The sequence below is a fragment of the Pollachius pollachius genome (genome assembly GCF_949987615.1).
Source record: "Pollachius pollachius genome assembly, chromosome: 2".
NCBI lineage: Eukaryota > Metazoa > Chordata > Actinopteri > Gadiformes > Gadidae > Pollachius > Pollachius pollachius.
This window is the reverse complement of record NC_136935.1, coordinates 52048116-52064883: the sequence shown is the minus strand read 5'-3', so window position 1 is coordinate 52064883 and position 16768 is coordinate 52048116. Positions and strand designations below refer to the sequence as shown.

Here is a 16768-nt window from a genome sequence, read left to right as displayed (position 1 = left end):
CATTGGTCGTTACGCATCGCAGGAGGTCAAAAAACAATTCAAAACACTTTCATCCACTCCGTAAATTCCCATTTATTGTATAGAAATAAGTAATACATTAAAGATATTTTTAAATAAATCAACTCTTTCTGCTTTAAAATATAACAATCCTTTAGTTAAAATACTATTAAGTCTCCCAGAGCACCTTAAGTCACTTAGCTGAGCACAGGTCCACATTCAGAGGTTCCTAAGACAAAGACAGACCATGAGAGGAATGTAGAGAGAGGCTGACATCTGGAGATAAGTAGACCGTTGCATTAGCGTCACATTGAACCGGCACCTAGATAGAGGAAATTATATCCATATATATATATATATATAAAATAATTCAAGTAGTAACACACAAGGAAGCCATTTAAAAACACATCGACATCCACTTCTTTACATCTATATAAAGTCGATGAAACGCCTAAGGGATAAAAAAACAGACAAGGGGGGAGACGAGGGCAAAACTCTTTAGTGCCTCCAAGGTAGTGTGAGGTCTTCCTGCAGTAACCTCCCCCCAGGTCAGCCTCTGATGGACGTGTGGCAGTATGCTTGCTAGGCTGTGGGCAGTGCTGCCAGCAGAACTATGAAATCAGAGGACGCAGTCGTTCCGTTCTTATGTTGAATCAACCAGGCCGGTATCAGATAATCCAAATCCCAGAATGTCTTTATAAAGAAAACAATTCACTTCAAATAAATAAAGGCTCACTGAATCGACGATCTAGCATTCTACCTTCTTCCTATCTAGCCATGAGTTCCAACGTTATATTTTTGGCTGAGCGCATCAGGATTGGTGGATCACCCTTCATTACAGATCAGTGTATAAAACGCCACCTAGTCTCTTTTTTGGTTTGAAGATCAACAATTGGAGTAGAAAAAAACAAGTAAAATGTTTGATTTTCTCAAAACGATTTGGTTTGATTCGCAGCCGAGAGTTAAACGTCGCGTTCAGCCGAGAGAACGTATTGCTGTGCAGCGTATTGCTCAGTTTGACTTCTGTCACACAAGTTGTTCCACCGTTAGTCTCACCAAAGACTTCCCTTTGAGGTTCTCTATGATGATGAACTGTGAGACGACTGATTCCCCTCAGACACAGAGCCGTGACGCCTTGTAGCCACGGCCCTGTCACCTGTCTGTCCCTGTACTGTCACCTGTCTGTCCCTGTCCTGTCACCTGTCTGTCCCCCTACTGTCACCTGTCTGTCCCCCATCTGTCACCTGTCTGTCCCCCATCTGTCACCTGTCTGTCCCCCATCTGTCACCTGTCTGTCCCCCTACTGCCACCATACTGTCACCTGTCTGTCCCCCTACTGTTACCTGTCTGTCACCCTCCTGTCATCTGTCTGTCCCCCTACTGTCACCTGTCTGTCCCCCTACTGTCACCTGTCTGTCCCCCATCTGTCACCCTACTGTCACCCGTCTGTCCCCCTACTGTCACCTGTCTGTCCCCCTACTGTCACCCTACTGTCACCTGTCTGTCCCCCTACTGTCACCTGTCTGTCCCCCTACTGTCACCTGTCTGTCCCCCTACTGTCACCTGAGTCGCTGGGCAGGAGTTGCTACATGGAAACGATTCCCCCCGTTAACCAGTCTCTTGAAATATCGGACCACCCATCCCTCCACACACACACACACACACACACACACACACACACTCACACACTCACACACTCTAGATGAACTCCAGGCCCTCGTACTTGACGTCGCCCATCTTGGTCTCGGCCAGCAGCACGCGGCCGTCCAGCGTGAAGGCCGTGATGTAGGTGGCGATGGCGCCGGCCACCTCCTCCGACTTCAGCGCCACCACCACCCGGTCCTCCGTGTCCGGGACGAACCTGAAGGAGGAGAAGCCGCGCGTGGGGCTGAGGGGCCCCACGCGGCGGGCCTCCGGGCCCCTGAAGTCGGGGCCGCAGGAGAGCAGCAGGTTGGTGGCGCGGCGCTCGTCCGCCGCCTCGTCGTAGCGCTCGTGGCTCGCCCGCCGCGGGAGGAAGAACCAGCGCCGCAGACGCTCACTCCACACCGCCGACTCGTGGATCAGGTAGCCTGGGGGGGGGGGGGGGAGGGGGAGGGAGGAGGAAGAGGGGGAGGAGGGGGGAGGGGGAGGAGGGGGGGAGGAAAAGGAGAAGGGGAAAGAGGAGGGGGGAAGGAGAAGGAGGAGGGGGGGAGAGGAGGAGGAAGAGGAGGGGGGAGGAGGAGGAGGAAGAGGAGGGGGGAGGAGGAGAGGGGGGGAGAGGAGGAGGAAGAGGAGGGGGAGAGGGGGGGAGAGGAGGAGGAAGAGGAGGGGGGGAGAAGAAGGAGGAGGGGGGGAGAGGAGGAGGAAGAGGAGGGGGGAGGAGAAGGAGGAGGGGGGGAGATGAGGAGGAAGAGGATGGGGGAGGAGGAGAAGGAGGAGGGGGGGAGGAGGAGAAGGAGGAGGGGGGAGGGGAGGAGGGTCCATACATTAGAAGGAGAACAGAAGAAACACTGATGTATATAGAAATGAAATCAACCTGATGATCAGTGATCAGGATCCCTCCTTTAGGAGGAGAACAGGTTATGGTATTATCCCCCCCACACCCCTCTAATGCACTTACTGTAAGTTGTACGTCCTGGGAACTAAAAACAGTACTTAGCATGGTGTAGCACCTTAGCCTAGCTATCTCTGTTGTGTACGGGGAATGGGTTAACCTAGTGATGGTTAGTGCTCGGCACTTGGCTCTATGAACATCCTTACTGTACCTACAGAGATGTATTGTTGTTTCTCTTTCTTCTGACTCATGTCCTTATTGTAAGTCGCTCTGGGTAAAAGCGTCTGAAGCGTGGTCCTCACCTGGGGGGTGGATCCCGGCGGCGCTCCGCAGGGCATTGTAGCGGGACACCCAGCTCTGGTGCTGCACGTCTCCCCGGTGGCCCACCACCTTCACCCACTCGGGGTGGTCGTTCAGCACCTCGCCCGTGGTGGTGGTCCACTCCTTCCCCAGGCCGCCCACGTACAGACGCTGGTCCTTCACCGCCAGCCACTCCGCCTTGAACCCTGAGGGCACGGGACGCAGAGGGGCTGAGCTCACACGCGGGTGTTGTTCTAGCTGTTCCGTCATCGTTCTTAGTTGTTCCGATACTGATACCAGGTGTTCCCGTCTAGTTGTTATACTATACCAGTATCTGAAGTTCATCCAATACTGCCTTAAATGCAGTATCGAGTATCAATACAATACAATACAACTTTATTAATCCCACTAGGGGCAATTTGTTTGAGCAGCTTGTTGTACAGTCACATACAAACAACAAATACACATACACAACTACGGAGCATTTAGTAGTTGAGTTGCAGAGGGGATGAACGACTTGGAATGGCGGTTAGTTCTACAAGCAGGTGAAGCGTAGCGACGCCCTGATGGCAACACAGAAAATTCACTTGTAAGAACATGTCCAGAAGAAGCCAAAATACCTGCTGGTTTCTGGATGATTTGCCGATTGCAAAAATAACTCAAGTCCCTTTTGTTTCACTCCGGTGATCTTGGAACAGATGTTAACAATACTGTTCAGGCTGTTTCTGTCTTTTACTTTGAGGCTGTGAAACCAGCAGATAAAAGAAAAGCTCAGGAGATGCTCAATAAATGATTGATAAAAACGACAAAGGATGATGGGACTGACAGAAAAGGAATTTAGTTTGCGGAGAAGGTGAATTCTCTGTTGCCCTATCGTATCGGCGAGTATGCAATTCTATGCACTGATCCGATCACAGGATTCATTTACTACAAATGAACGGACGGATCAAGTGCTGCTAGTAGTTACAATTAGGGATGCACGCTATATCGGCATTAATATCGGTATCGGCCGATGTTCGTAATCTTTTAACATATCGGCATCGGTCCAATGAGTAAAATTGGGCCGATATCCACAACCGATGTATATCCTCTAGTTGCTGTTTGTGTGTCGGGAGAGGGAGGAGAAGAAGGGGTGGGGGGGGATTTGGCCATGTGTATAGGGGGATTATTTGTTTATCAGCACGGCGGATGCACGCACAGAATGATCGCAAAAAGAACATTTGTTTGACCGGTTGCCATGGTTATCTCTGTGTGGTTGCGGTGTTAATTAGTGATGTTGTCAGCTTAATGTTACATTAAATTGTAATCAGAAAATGCGGTTATATGCTATAGACCCTATAATATCTGTGGTATAAATGCTGGGACGAATTTTGAATTATTAATATGTACACTTTATGTTGAAAGTATAGACCGTCGCGATTCCCATTGAAACGAATGGCACCTGATTATTCTTCAAAACGAGAGCTGGTAAATTGTGAAAAATGAATTAAACTGTAATCAGACAACGCGTTTATACTCTATAGACCCTAGAGTATAGGTTGGTTGGTAAAGGTTGGTTACTATGGTAGCCCTGTAACCTTGTTATTTGGAAGTTAAATACGTTCTAAAAATAAAGAAAGACATTCAAAAATTCAGTTTGCATGATTTTCAGTCTGTACAAAATGTTATCATCTCAGAAACTTTAAAAAAAATCAACATATCGATATCGGTAGATATTGGTTATCGGCCATAACAGCAAAATTAATATCGGATATCGGTATCGGCCAAAATGTTCATATCGGTGCATCCCTAGTTACAATGCTAGGTGCCGTATCTGTATAAACTCGGTATCGATACTCAAGTTCAGGAACCGGAATCGGTATCGAGAAGGAGAAAATGGTATGGGAACATCTGTAGGGTAAAGGCTGCTGCTCGCGGCCATGGAAATCCATCAGAGGGCATTTGATTAACAAATACAAGCAGGGCAGAATTTACATCCCCTGACTGAGCCTGGTGACGGGTTAGAGGTGGAGCCTGGTGACGGGTTAGAGGCGGAGCCTGGTGACGGGTTAGAGGTGGAGCCTGGTGACGGGTTAGAGGTGGAGCCTGGTGACGGGTTAGAGGCGGAGCCTGGTGACGGGGGGAAGGCGGAACCTGGTGACGGGTTAGAGGCGGAGCCTGGTGACGGGTTAGAGGCGGAGCCTGGTGGCGGGTTAGAGGCGGAGCCTGGTGACGGGGTGAAGGCGGAGCCTGGTGACCGGGTGAAGGCGGAGCCTGGTGACGGGGTGAAGGCGGAGCCTGGTGACGGGTTAGAGGCGGAGCCTGGTGACGGGGAGAAGGCGGAGCCTGGTGACAGGTTAGAGGCGGAGCCTGGTGACGGGTTAGAGGCGGAGCCTGGTGACGGGGGATAAGGAGCCTGGTGACGGGTTAGAGGCGGAGCCTGGTGACGGGTTAGAGGCGGAGCCTGGTGGCGGGTTAGAGGCGGAGCCTGGTGACGGGGGGGAAGGCGGCGCCTGGTGACCGGGTGAAGGCGGAGCCTGGTGACGGGGTGAAGGCGGAGCCTGGTGACGGGTTAGAGGCGGAGCCTGGTGACGGGGAGAAGGCGGAGCCTGGTGACGGGGGGAAGGCGGAGCCTGCTGACAGGGTAAAGGCGAATCCTTGCAACGGGGGGAAGGCGGAGCCTGGTGACGGGGTAGAGGCGGAGTCTCGTGACGGGTTAGAGGCGGAGCCTGGTGGCGGGTTAGAGGCGGAGCCTGGTGACGGGGGGGAAGGCGGCGCCTGGTGACCGGGTGAAGGCGGAGCCTGGTGACGGGGTGAAGGCGGAGCCTGGTGACGGGTTAGAGGCGGAGCCTGGTGACGGGGAGAAGGCGGAGCCTGGTGACGGGGGGAAGGCGGAGCCTGCTGACAGGGTAAAGGCGAATCCTTGCAACGGGGGGAAGGCGGAGCCTGGTGACGGGGTGAAGGCAGAGCCTGGTGACGGGGTAGAGGCGGAGTCTCGTGACGGGTTAGAGGCGGAGCCTGGTGACGTGGTAGAGGCGGAGCCTCGGGTCTCACCTTTGGACACGAGTCCGTCCCCGTCCGGGAGGATGACCCAGGGGACGGCCCGGTTCCCCTCGATGCGGTACACCACCCCGGTGCGGTCGTCCACGGTGTACAGGTGGCCGTTGAACACCACCAGCTCCGACAGCTCCATGCCTGGGGGAGCGACCAGAAACCCTTGAGCAAGGCATGGGTAAACTCCACATGTTGAAACACTGAACTGAGTGGAACTGAACTGAAGTTGGGCAATCAGTGGATCTATATTCAGCCACTAAATCCATTGAATCACTGCCGTTACCAGAGCTCCAAGTGATTTGAAGCATTGAAGCATCATCTCATAACGGTGACTCCAGACTCACCTGTTCGGAGTTCACCTGGACTCTGCCCAGCCCCCCCCTTACCCCCCCCACACCCCTGTTACGCACTCATTGTATGTTGTACAACCTGGCACTTATAAACACGCACCTCCTCCTCTCCCCCCCTCACCTCGGCCTTTCTCCGCCAGGTGGCTCTCCAGCGTCACCTGCTCCTCGTCCCACTCCACCTCCAGCCGCTCTCCGCCCCCCCCCACGGTGAGGTGGCCCCTCCTCATGTAGCTGAACCAGGTCTGCTCCTTGGCGCTGCGCGAGGCCGTGTCCAGGTCTGCGATCACACCGATGCGGTACCGCACGCCCGCCCCCGTCCTCCGCGGCGGGCTCAGCGGGTACGTGGCGTTGTACGGCGCCGTGGCGCCGGGGGCGTGGCGCTCGCCGACACCCTCCCCCTCGCGGCGGTGCGGCTTGCTGCCGTGGTAACCGTGGGCGCGGCCGCCGGGGTCCCCGGTGTGGGGGGGCCGGTGCAGGTAGACCAGGAGGGCGAGGAAGAGCAGCGCCAGCAGCCCGATGGCGCGCCAGCGCAGGTGGAAGCGCGGGTCGGAGGCGGAGACCGTCATGGACGCCCACGCCGGGCAGAGGCCGCCGACGGCGAGACCGAAGAGGTTCATCGGACCACGCTCATCCCCGACTCAGTCGCTACCTGGGGAGGGAGGGAAGAGCTCATCATCACGCTAATGACCTCGTTAGGAGAGACGACCTCATCAGCACACTGTAGTGTAGGATGACCTCGTTAGTAGAGACGACCTCATCAGCACACTGTAGTGTAGGATGACCTCGTTAGTAGAGATGACCTCATCAGCACACTGTAGTGTAGGATGACCTCGTTAGTAGAGATGACCTCATCAGCACACTGCAGTGTAGGATGACCTCGTTAGTAGAGATGACCTCATCAGCACACTGCAGTGTAGGATGACCTCGTTAGTAGAGATGACCTCATCAGCACACTGTAGTGTAGGATGACCTCGTTAGTAGAGATGACCTCATCAGCACACTGCAGTGTAGGATGACCTCGTTAGTAGAGATGACCTCATCAGCACACTGCAGTGTAGGATGACCTTGTTAGTAGAGATGACCTCATCAGCACACTGCAGTGTAGGATGACCTCGTTAGTAGAGATGACCTCATCAGCACACTGTAGTGTAGGATGACCTTGTTAGTAGAGATTACCACATCGTCACACTTATGACCTCGTCAGTAGAGATGACCTCATCAACAAGCTGAAGTATATGATGACCTCGTTAGTAGAGATGAGCTTGTTAGCCTCATTAAGACCTCATCATCACACTGGCATTGACCTTGTTAGTAGTGGCTCATCATCACACTAGTATACAATGACCTTGTTAGTGACACATAACGACCAATCAGGCCATGTTTTATAGAGGACGTCGGTTCGTCAGAATGTTGTCGTTGTGTTTATAATGACCCTTGTTTATTGTTCTGCCAGTGACACTAAATATGCAGGGAAAGTAGGCCAGTAGCGGAGTGCTGAGGGTCAGACCGGCTGACAGACCCTGCTCTGTTCAGAGGAACGACCGCGGCGCATTCCCCAGCACAACGGCATGTGGCAGAGCGGGTCGGCTGGCAACCGGAAGGTTGCTGGTTCGATCCCCGAGCTCGTCCTAGCTGAGTACCGAGGTGTCCCTGAGCGAGGCACCTCACCCTGACTGCTCCTGACGAGCTGGCTCTCTCCTTGCGTGGCTGACACCACCGTCGGTGTGTGAAGGCGGGCATGAATGGGTGAATATGTGTATGAATGGGGGAATGTTAGGCAATATTGTATAGCGCTTTGAGTGGCTTCTGGTTAGAAAAGCGCTGTATAAATGTATTCCATTTACCGTCTGTTTACCACAACGCCTCACTCTGGTCCACAATCAGCTACAGGCGGATTCCTTAGTCTGTCTGTCTATTGTCCATGTTTGCGTTCATCGTAGGCTATATATTGTGATTCATGTGTGTGGGTATTTCCAAGTTGGCTTGTTTAAACATGTCCAACACGTTGTTGGTTTGGGTCAAACAGCCACAGTCTACAGCCCATAGGGTTGGGTACATCTTGTACATTACATTAAAGGTTGCAGATATTGTACACAGTAAACGCTACGTTAAATGTTAAAAGGTTAATTTGGTTCAACCAAACAATACTGAGTCCAACCAGAGAATATCTTGGATATATCAAATATAATATCTTAGATAAATGCCATCTAATGTTTTAGATATATCCCTTCGAATATCTGAAGATATATCCCATCTGGATTAGCAAGTAACGACGTTACCAAGTGTGACCAGAAACCACCTCAACGATGAACTTATTAAAAACTATTTCAAATGGAGCTATGGACCAGGACACACTACCTCTAATAAAACTTAGTAATTCAGGAAGTAAAACGCAAAAAGTGTTAGATGAAGGCTCCAATGACCCACAAGCAGACAGGGACTCGAGTGTGGACCTGAACCCCGGTTCCCCCCTCTAGACCCCGGTTCCCCCCTCTAGACCCCGGGTCCCCCCTCTAGACCTCGGGTCCCCTCTCTAGACCCCGGTATCCCTCCGCTCTCGACCACGGAGTGAGACGGTCAGCCGGCGCGTCTTGCTTCACTTTGTCTGTCAACCAAACTTCCGTCTTGTGACGGGTTAGCGCATAGAAAAGCTCCCCCAGCGCCCGTTGACGGCCACGAATTCGGTAACTTGAACGAACGCGAACGACGGTATCGGTTACCGGCTGAAGGGTTAGCGCGTTAGCTAGCGGTAACGAGCTAGCACTTCTTAGCTACCGGTTGCTCTTCCACACGCATGTCACGTTCACTGTCGCATTTTATCGCCATTTCGAAACGTTTTGGCAGCTTGACGAACCTGTGAGATGGCTTCGGTTTCCTCGGGTCTGCTGAAGTAAAGTCCCGGTGGCGGTCTGCTATCTCCGGTCCATCGCGTCTCTTCTCCCGGCAGACTCTCGGAGAGCGGCGGAGCGCAGGAGCGGTGTGTGTCACCGCTCTGCGCGCTGCGCGCCGGGCGGTACGCGCAGAGCGGTGCGCGCCGACTGCTGAGCGGTGACACTTGTCGCGTTGCCACCGGAGGAATAGTAAACGAATAACTACGTACTATCGGCCTAATTAATGTTGGAACGTATTAAACGAGGCTTTAATGGTTGTCTCTGTCTCTTTATCGTTATCATTGCACGAAAATCATCCAAATGCAAAACAAACGTTACAAAACCAAATACAGTTCAAGCTGTGGTTTATTGATGACAAAACCAACGGTAATAGTATATTTGTAGAAGCACAGTGAGGAGTAACTCAGTCACAGTGATGGTAACAACGTTTAACATAATACACAATCATTGCACAGTCATATGATCTATATTTATTTGAATATGAAAGAAAACGTGGGATCAGAAGACTGTGGAAAGATGATTATATGTTTATATTGATATACACTGATAACCATGACAGTAGTGTGTAGCAGGCTGATGGCGTCATTCAGGGGTTCATACGGTGATGGTTGATGGTAGATGAATAGCCTCTCAGCTCTTCCCCATCATCTTCAGGAGCAGCTTTGGGAGCAAACACAACATAACCACCGCTTATCATCTAATATCTTACATATATCCAGGGTGCGATTTGCCGGTGGGGATGGTGGGGATTATCCCCCCCTCTGGTTTACACGTCCTACCCTCTGCTGAATTATTTTTATCCTCGGTGGGGATAAAAATTATCCCCCCCCACCCAAAGTATTTTCACCATTACATCGTAACAATTAACAACCAAAATACACAGGGTCCGTCTTCATTTTGAAACATTTTAAAATGTTTCTCAAAATTATCCCCCCCTCTGGTTTTTTCACAAATCGCACCCTGCATATATCCAATCTAGATGAGCAAGTCACCACGTTAAAAAGTGTGACCAGAAACCACCTCAACTATGAACTAATTAATAACTCTTTAATAATGGTGCATACATATAACACACACACCTTTCATGCATAGCATTAGAACAACAAAAAAACTTTTATTACACTGCTTCAACTAATGTAAAACATACCAGTCCCCTTATAAGATATAAGTATTAAAGGACTGCTATGGGAGAAAATTTGGTTTAAAGGAGCTAGGAGTCACATCTTGCCCTCATGTTTGAGACCAGTAGGGAAAAAGGTAGGGTATACTGAAGGCGCTGTTCTCATTATGACCCCTTCTGATGGCCCTCTAATAGAGCCCCTTATCTCATGATTACATTTACATTTAGGGCCTTTTGCTGACGTATTTATCCAACGCCACTTCCAACCATTCGTACACACATTCACACACCGATGGTGGCGTCAACCATGCAAGGCGACAGCCAGCTCGTCAGGAGCTAACGGGGGAAGATTAGAACCACCAACCCGGCACTGGAACAACACCTTTCATTCAGACATGATGCAGTGACCCTCTACCTTCATACGATTCCAGAGGAGCCGGGGATCAAACTAGCAACCTTCCAGTTACCAACCTGCTCTACCTCCTGAGCTATTCAATGACCTCAGTCAATACACGTAAATGTTAAGGTAAACTACGCATTGTTACAATTAAATCTCTGCCTTCATTTACTTACTTTATGGTTAAAGGAGACATTGTCTGGTCCGTTTGAAGCAAAGTTCAACGAAGGCCAACAACCTGAATTACATCAGACTGTCACCCATCACATTCTGAGCGACATTCACCTGTCACTCACAACATCCTGAGGGACATCCACCTGTCACTCATTACATCGTTTGTCGATCCTGAGATGAATCCCGGTTACTGAGCTGATGGTTAATAGGCGCCTAGAGCCATAATCCATAAACATCTGTCTATCTAGTTTGGTTTTGAGCAGGGACAAATACATTGTACATTGTTTCATATGAAATATGAAATAGATGCCCTGCATACAGGTTTCCAGTCAAGACTAATTTATAACCCCTGTCGCTCGTTAGGCCTTTACTAAAGTTACTCTAAAAGTTAGACAAGCAAAGTTAAACTCATTACAAACGTTATAATGCGAAACACTTTAAATACAGGACACATAAGGACAAAAACAAGGACAACGTGTGTGTGTGTGTGTGTGTGTGTGTGTGTGTGTGTGTGTGTGTAAGGGTCAAAGTTCAGAGGCTTCATTCAGGTTCAACCATTGTTTCACTTGTGTGTTTAAACCCTTGAGCTCTGTCAATGTTTGGATGTCCGGTGGTAATGTGTTCCACAGTATGAGGCCAGTTGCTGTGAAGGATGATTTTCCGAAAGTAGTTTTTTTCGTTTCGCTGTTCTGCAATTCATGCTTCTTGCACCCCTAGTTCTAATTCTACTGTTTTGCTTATTTACAAATTGGCCAGGTATTTCTGGAGAAAGGTTGTTCACACACTTAAAAAATACGTTTTAAGAATGAAAAGCTGAAGAAGTTTCACCAGTCAGAGTCAGACACTGCCTGCGATATGAATGGATTCCACCGTCACCCAGTGGGTGTCGATTGTTTGAATCCATGCTGCTGTTCAGTAGATTGTCATTGTGCTGTGGGTCATATGTCATATCTTGCTTTTTTTAAATATACATGGCTCCTCTCATAAGCACGTGGTTTATTGTGTGTGTGTTAAATAGGTTTTCTGCCCTACATATGATATTACTGTCATGTTAAAGATGTACATCCTTTACACTGTAATGTACTGAGAACTCAGGGAAGGGGAAATCAGTCGTTTAGTAAATGGGTGACCGGGACGGGGTAGACCAGGGGTCAGAGTTCAGGCATGATGCATAGAGGGCTGTGATAGGTCAGTGCATGTAGGGGGAATCCACTCTGTGTGGGAACAGAACCTGATGCCTGATGCCAGGTCAGGAGTTCTTTGACAAACCAACTCAGGTTTTGTTGTTACTTCGTGAGAAAGTGAGAATAAAGTCTTTATCTTTCAGACCTCGTCCTTCTCGACCTCTGGTGTTTTGTTAACGAGTTAACAGGTTTTTACCCCCAAGTGAAGATATACATTTGCAATGTCATTATTAGTGCTGATTATATCAGCCGAGTCATCGTTACTGTTTACACAGCCTAATCCTTGAATCAATAGCTAATTAACAGTTGAACCCCATGGAAACGGCGTGATCTACCTGTGTCAGTTGGTACTGCCCGTCTACCATTCGCTCAATGATGTCGAAGTGGTCGGTGTTCGGCACATCCTCCAGGACGACATCCAGCCCTACTTCCTTCAAATCCTATTAAAGACAACAATATAAGTAAGGATATGGTAATAACCGCGATTGGTCAAAACACATCAATCAATCACAGGTGTTCACATTGGAAAAGAAGGTACAAAGAATTGTAAACAGACTACATTTATTTAGCGCTTTTCTAACCAGTGGCCGCTCAAAGCGCTTTCCAATATCGCACAAAATTCACCCATTAATGCACACATTCATCCATTCATGCACACATTCCCACACCGACGGCGGAGTCAGCCACGCAGGGCGACAGCCAGCTGGTCAGGAGCAGTCGGGGGGGGGGCGTCTCGCTCAGGGACACCTCGACACTCAGCTAGGAGGAGCCGGGGATCGAACCAGCGCCCTTACGGTTACCAGTCGACCCGCTCTGCCTCCTGAGCCACAGGCTGCCCGCCCCCCCCACCCCCACAGAAGAGAGGTGAAAATAGTCTCCTCATCTGCAACAGGGGAACGGCTTGCTCCATGAAGAGGAACGACTTGCCTTGTAGTATTCCTCCGACTGGCTGCGGAAGGCGGGCGAGTCGTGTTCCGCGAGCGCCACCACGATGTGGCAGTGGGGGGCGGAGCGACCCACCTCAGGGACCAGCCTCATGGGGCTGTTCCTCAGGGCCACCTCCCTAGAGGACCGGGGAGACGCACACGTCACCGTCTGGGAAGACCCACACTGGCAGAGATACACACAACTCAATTGTTCCAAACCAAGAGTGAGTGGGAAGCCCCTCTACGCACTCAGTCATCCTCAGCGGGTCGTTGGTCTTGGTAGACAGGAGGGGCAGGAGGTCGTATATCCCGCTGACCAGGAGGGCGCCTGCGGGAGGACAGTAAGGACCAGGGGATCCGGAGTGTGAACGAGATGAAGCTTGTATCACACATCTCTAATCTCATAAGCGTATTCTGCGGGCTTGGTTAGGCAGTCTCTCCAAGCCCAGGTCAGCCTGAACGACTCTGGGTCTGTGGGAGGCTGCACACCTGTGTTGTGGATCACAATGGATCACCTGCTCTGAGTGGATCACCTGCTCTGAGTGGATCACCTGCTCTGAGTGGATCACCTACTCTGAGTGGATCCCAGAGGATCACCTGCTCTGAGTGGATCACCTACTCTGAGTGGATCCTAGGGGATCACCTGCTCTGAGTGGATCACCTGCTCTGAGTGGATCACCTGCTCTGAGTGGATCCAAGTGGATCACCTGCTCTGAGTGGATCACCTGCTCTGAGTGGATCCAAGTGGATCACCTGCTCTGAGTGGATCACCTGCTCTGAGTGGATCCCAGAGGATCACCTGCTCTGAGTGGATCACCTGTTCTGAGTGGATCCCAGTGAATCCCAGTGCAGCCAACACATATCTCCTTTAGTATAGCCCCTCCCTCTCACCATTGATCTGCGGTGTGATGCTGTACTGGGACCAGTCGGTGGCCAGCACCATGGCCGCCAGGTGAGCTCCGGCTGAATGCCCAACGAGGTAGAGGCCGCTGTGGGGAGGAGGAGAGCGTCAGGGTCCCGCATCCCACAGAGACTGAAGCAGGAGCAGCACGTGATGGAGAGGTCAAACAGAAGTCATGAAGATGGTGTAGGTGGTGAACCTGATGTGAGAATACTGCTGCAAGACCGACACCACACTCCTCCGAACCTGGGACACCATCAGGTCCATGTTCCCTAGAAGTCACAGGGCAACAGTTACAGATCCCCAACGGCAGTATAGTAATATTTTACATGAAGGGCGTTTAGCAGACACTTTTATCCAAAGCGACTTACAATAAGTACATTTGTCAGAAGATAAACAACAATATATCTCTGTGGGTACAGTAAGTATGTTCATAGAAAACAAGTGCCAAGCACTAACCATCACTAGGTTAATCCATTCCCTGTATACAACAGAGATAGCTAGGGTAAGATGCTACATAATGCTAAGTACTATTTTTAAGTCCCAGGACGGACAAAATACAATAAGTGCTTATATTAAGTGCCAGGACGTACAACATACATTGTGTTGTGTGTATAATATATGTATATACATTGTGTTACATAAACATTTCTACTGCTAATTAAAATGGGGACACACCTTTTGGGGCGATATCGTAGTCAACGGCGACCGTGACGACTCCGTTCTGCAGCATGGGGACGGCCATGAACCCAGACTCCTCCTTGCTGCACACAAGAACACAATGACCCCTGCAGCAGCAGCCAGACCCCCAGACCCCCCTCCCATCAGACCCCAGGACCCCTGGAGCACCTGACCCCCCCATCAGTGTGGACTGGGTTAGAGTGTACCTGAAGAACTGCCAGTACCCTCCATGGATGTAGATCACCAGAGACACGTCTAGGATGGTAGAAGGTATGGCATTCAGAAGTAGTCCTTAGAACAGCTCAATCACTCACACACACGCACACGCACACGCGCACACACACACACACACACACACACACACACACACACACACACACACACACACACACACACACACACACACACCGACCCCCCCTACCCAGAGAGCTGTCCTTGGGGATGTAGACGTCCAGCTTCTCTCCGTCTCCCTCTCCGTACGGCACGTTGAGGAGGGTCTGGGCCAGCCCCCGGGCACGGAGCGTCCCTGAGGACACACACCCACGGCCGGAGCCTGGTGAACACGCCCCCCAGGTCCACAACCCCCCCGACAGGTCCAGAGCACCCTGCCCCCCCTCCTCCACCACTACCACACCACCACCACCACCACCACCACTACCACACCACCACCACCACCACCTCCACCACCACCACCACCACCTCCACCAACTCCACCACCACCACCACCACCACCTCCACCAACTCCACCACCACCACCACCACCACCACCACCACCACCACCACCACCACCACCACCACTACCACACCACCACCACCACCACCACCACCACCTCCACCACCACCACCACCACCTCCACCAACTCCACCACCACCACCACCACCACCTCCACCAACTCCACCACCACCACCACCACCACCACCACCACCACCACCACCACTACCACTACCACACCACCACCACCACCTCCACCACCTCCACCACCTCCACCAACTCCACCAACACACCACCACCACCACCACCACCTCCACCACATGTGCACCCACCTCCCGTCAGCGCGGTGACGTGGGCCTGGACCACGGCCTCGGCAGACAGACGCTGGGACCACTGGCTGGGGGAGTACTGCCGCTCCAGCTCCTGGAGACCAGAACCAGAGTTACTCTAGTACATCTTACATCAGTACACCAGAGGGCTGGAGACCCCGAGCCATCGACACGTTGCCTGTGTGTGAATAAATCTCCTTCTGGAGCATTGAAACAGTGTGTAGAGTACACAAGAGTAACATTCTCAGGCTTGGTTCCAACAATACAAGATAGAGTAAAAAAGAGAGTAAAAATAGAAATATGTCTAATAATAAGTAACAATAAGTAGCAGAAGTGATAGTGGTACCAGCCACGGTTGAATGTAGTGCAAGAATGCTGTGCAGATAACAGAAATATGTATTTGACTGATCTGAGTGACAGTGTGTTGACCTCCACGTCTTCTTATATTAAAGTGATCGGTGACTAAGGAGAGGTCAGGAGGACTACTCACACAGTTCTCCATATCCCTCCAGTGGCTCATCTTGGACATGGCCTCGTTTCCCCGTCCGGTGTATTGCAGGTAGACCTGTGGGGTAGATATCAGAGCAGTGGGGTAGATATCAGGCCAGTGGGGTGGATATCAGAACAGTGGACCACGACGCATGACTGCAGCGGAGGTTCAGATCAACTGTTTGAGTTTCCTAAAGCATGGTCTAAAGTCTGTCAAGAAAAGGTCAAATGTCTCACACACACACACACACACACACACACACACACACACACACACACACACACACACACACACACACACACACACACACACACACACACACACACACACACACAGAGTTGGCCAATTGTACGCCGACTTCTGTTTACGTCCATTTCTTTCTAAAGCGCTCATTGGTTGAGCCTGTCACTTGTACAGATGACTACCCACCAGTCGAAGCCCCAGCGGTCCCCGGGAGAAGACCCTGCTCGGTGGCGTTAGCCTGGCTACAGCAAGGCAGTTTCCGGCGTCCTATTTCCGATGTGTACGCAAGTCAACCTTCCCGAAGCTAGAGGAATAAGAACATGACAATAACAACCACGACGAGGAGAATAAATACGGGAGTTTCGACAAATAATTTGGTCCCTCCCTCCCTATATTGAAGGTCCCTCCCTCTCTCGTAGTCCCTCCCTCTATCGAAGGTCCCTCCCGCGCCGCGTCGCCAGGGGGCGCTGACGCACTACCACGTCGCCAGGGGGCGCTAACGCACCG

General features: G+C 51.2%; 2 protein-coding genes across 2 annotated transcripts; both read right to left on the bottom strand.

Annotated features, from left to right (window-relative positions):
- Nucleotides 1–1493: 1493 nt before the first annotated feature.
- On the bottom strand, nucleotides 1494–9201 carry cant1b (calcium activated nucleotidase 1b). Its single transcript, XM_079730153.1, has 5 exons — nucleotides 9068–9201; nucleotides 6335–6862; nucleotides 5864–6004; nucleotides 2833–3036; nucleotides 1494–2066 (listed from the first exon to the last, which is right to left on the bottom strand). Exons 2-5 carry the CDS (start codon nucleotides 6828–6830, stop codon nucleotides 1696–1698), a joined length of 1212 nt encoding a protein of 403 aa, XP_079586279.1. The 5' UTR covers nucleotides 6831–6862; nucleotides 9068–9201; the 3' UTR covers nucleotides 1494–1695.
- A 252-nt stretch (nucleotides 9202–9453) lies between these two features.
- Nucleotides 9454–16620, bottom strand: afmid (arylformamidase). The gene is made up of 12 exons (XM_079730158.1): nucleotides 16448–16620; nucleotides 16019–16093; nucleotides 15532–15622; nucleotides 14909–15013; nucleotides 14694–14742; nucleotides 14485–14570; nucleotides 14006–14078; nucleotides 13797–13894; nucleotides 13155–13233; nucleotides 12907–13042; nucleotides 12315–12419; nucleotides 9454–9764 (listed from the first exon to the last, which is right to left on the bottom strand). Exons 2-12 carry the CDS (start codon nucleotides 16055–16057, stop codon nucleotides 9735–9737), a joined length of 891 nt encoding a protein of 296 aa, XP_079586284.1. The 5' UTR covers nucleotides 16058–16093; nucleotides 16448–16620; the 3' UTR covers nucleotides 9454–9734.
- Between the last annotated feature and the right edge of the window lie 148 nt (nucleotides 16621–16768).

Bases quoted from the DNA above. Each gene is read 5' to 3' on its own strand.
- cant1b (XM_079730153.1), bottom strand. From the start codon at position 6,830: ATGAACCTCTTCGGTCTCGCCGTCGGCGGCCTCTGCCCGGCGTGGGCG. The intron at 6,005-6,334 runs GTGAGGGGGGGA...TCGCTCCCCCAG, and splicing joins CCTGGCGGAGAAAGGCCGAG to GCATGGAGCTGTCGGAGCTG. The intron at 3,037-5,863 runs GTGAGACCCGAG...CCGTGCCCTCAG, and splicing joins GGACGGACTCGTGTCCAAAG to GGTTCAAGGCGGAGTGGCTG.
- afmid (XM_079730158.1), bottom strand. From the start codon at position 16,057: ATGTCCAAGATGAGCCACTGGAGGGATATGGAGAACTGT. The intron at 15,014-15,531 runs GTGGGTGCACAT...GTGTGTCCTCAG, and splicing joins CGTCACCGCGCTGACGGGAG to GGACGCTCCGTGCCCGGGGG. The intron at 13,234-13,796 runs GTGAGAGGGAGG...GTCCTCCCGCAG, and splicing joins CATCACACCGCAGATCAATG to GCGCCCTCCTGGTCAGCGGG.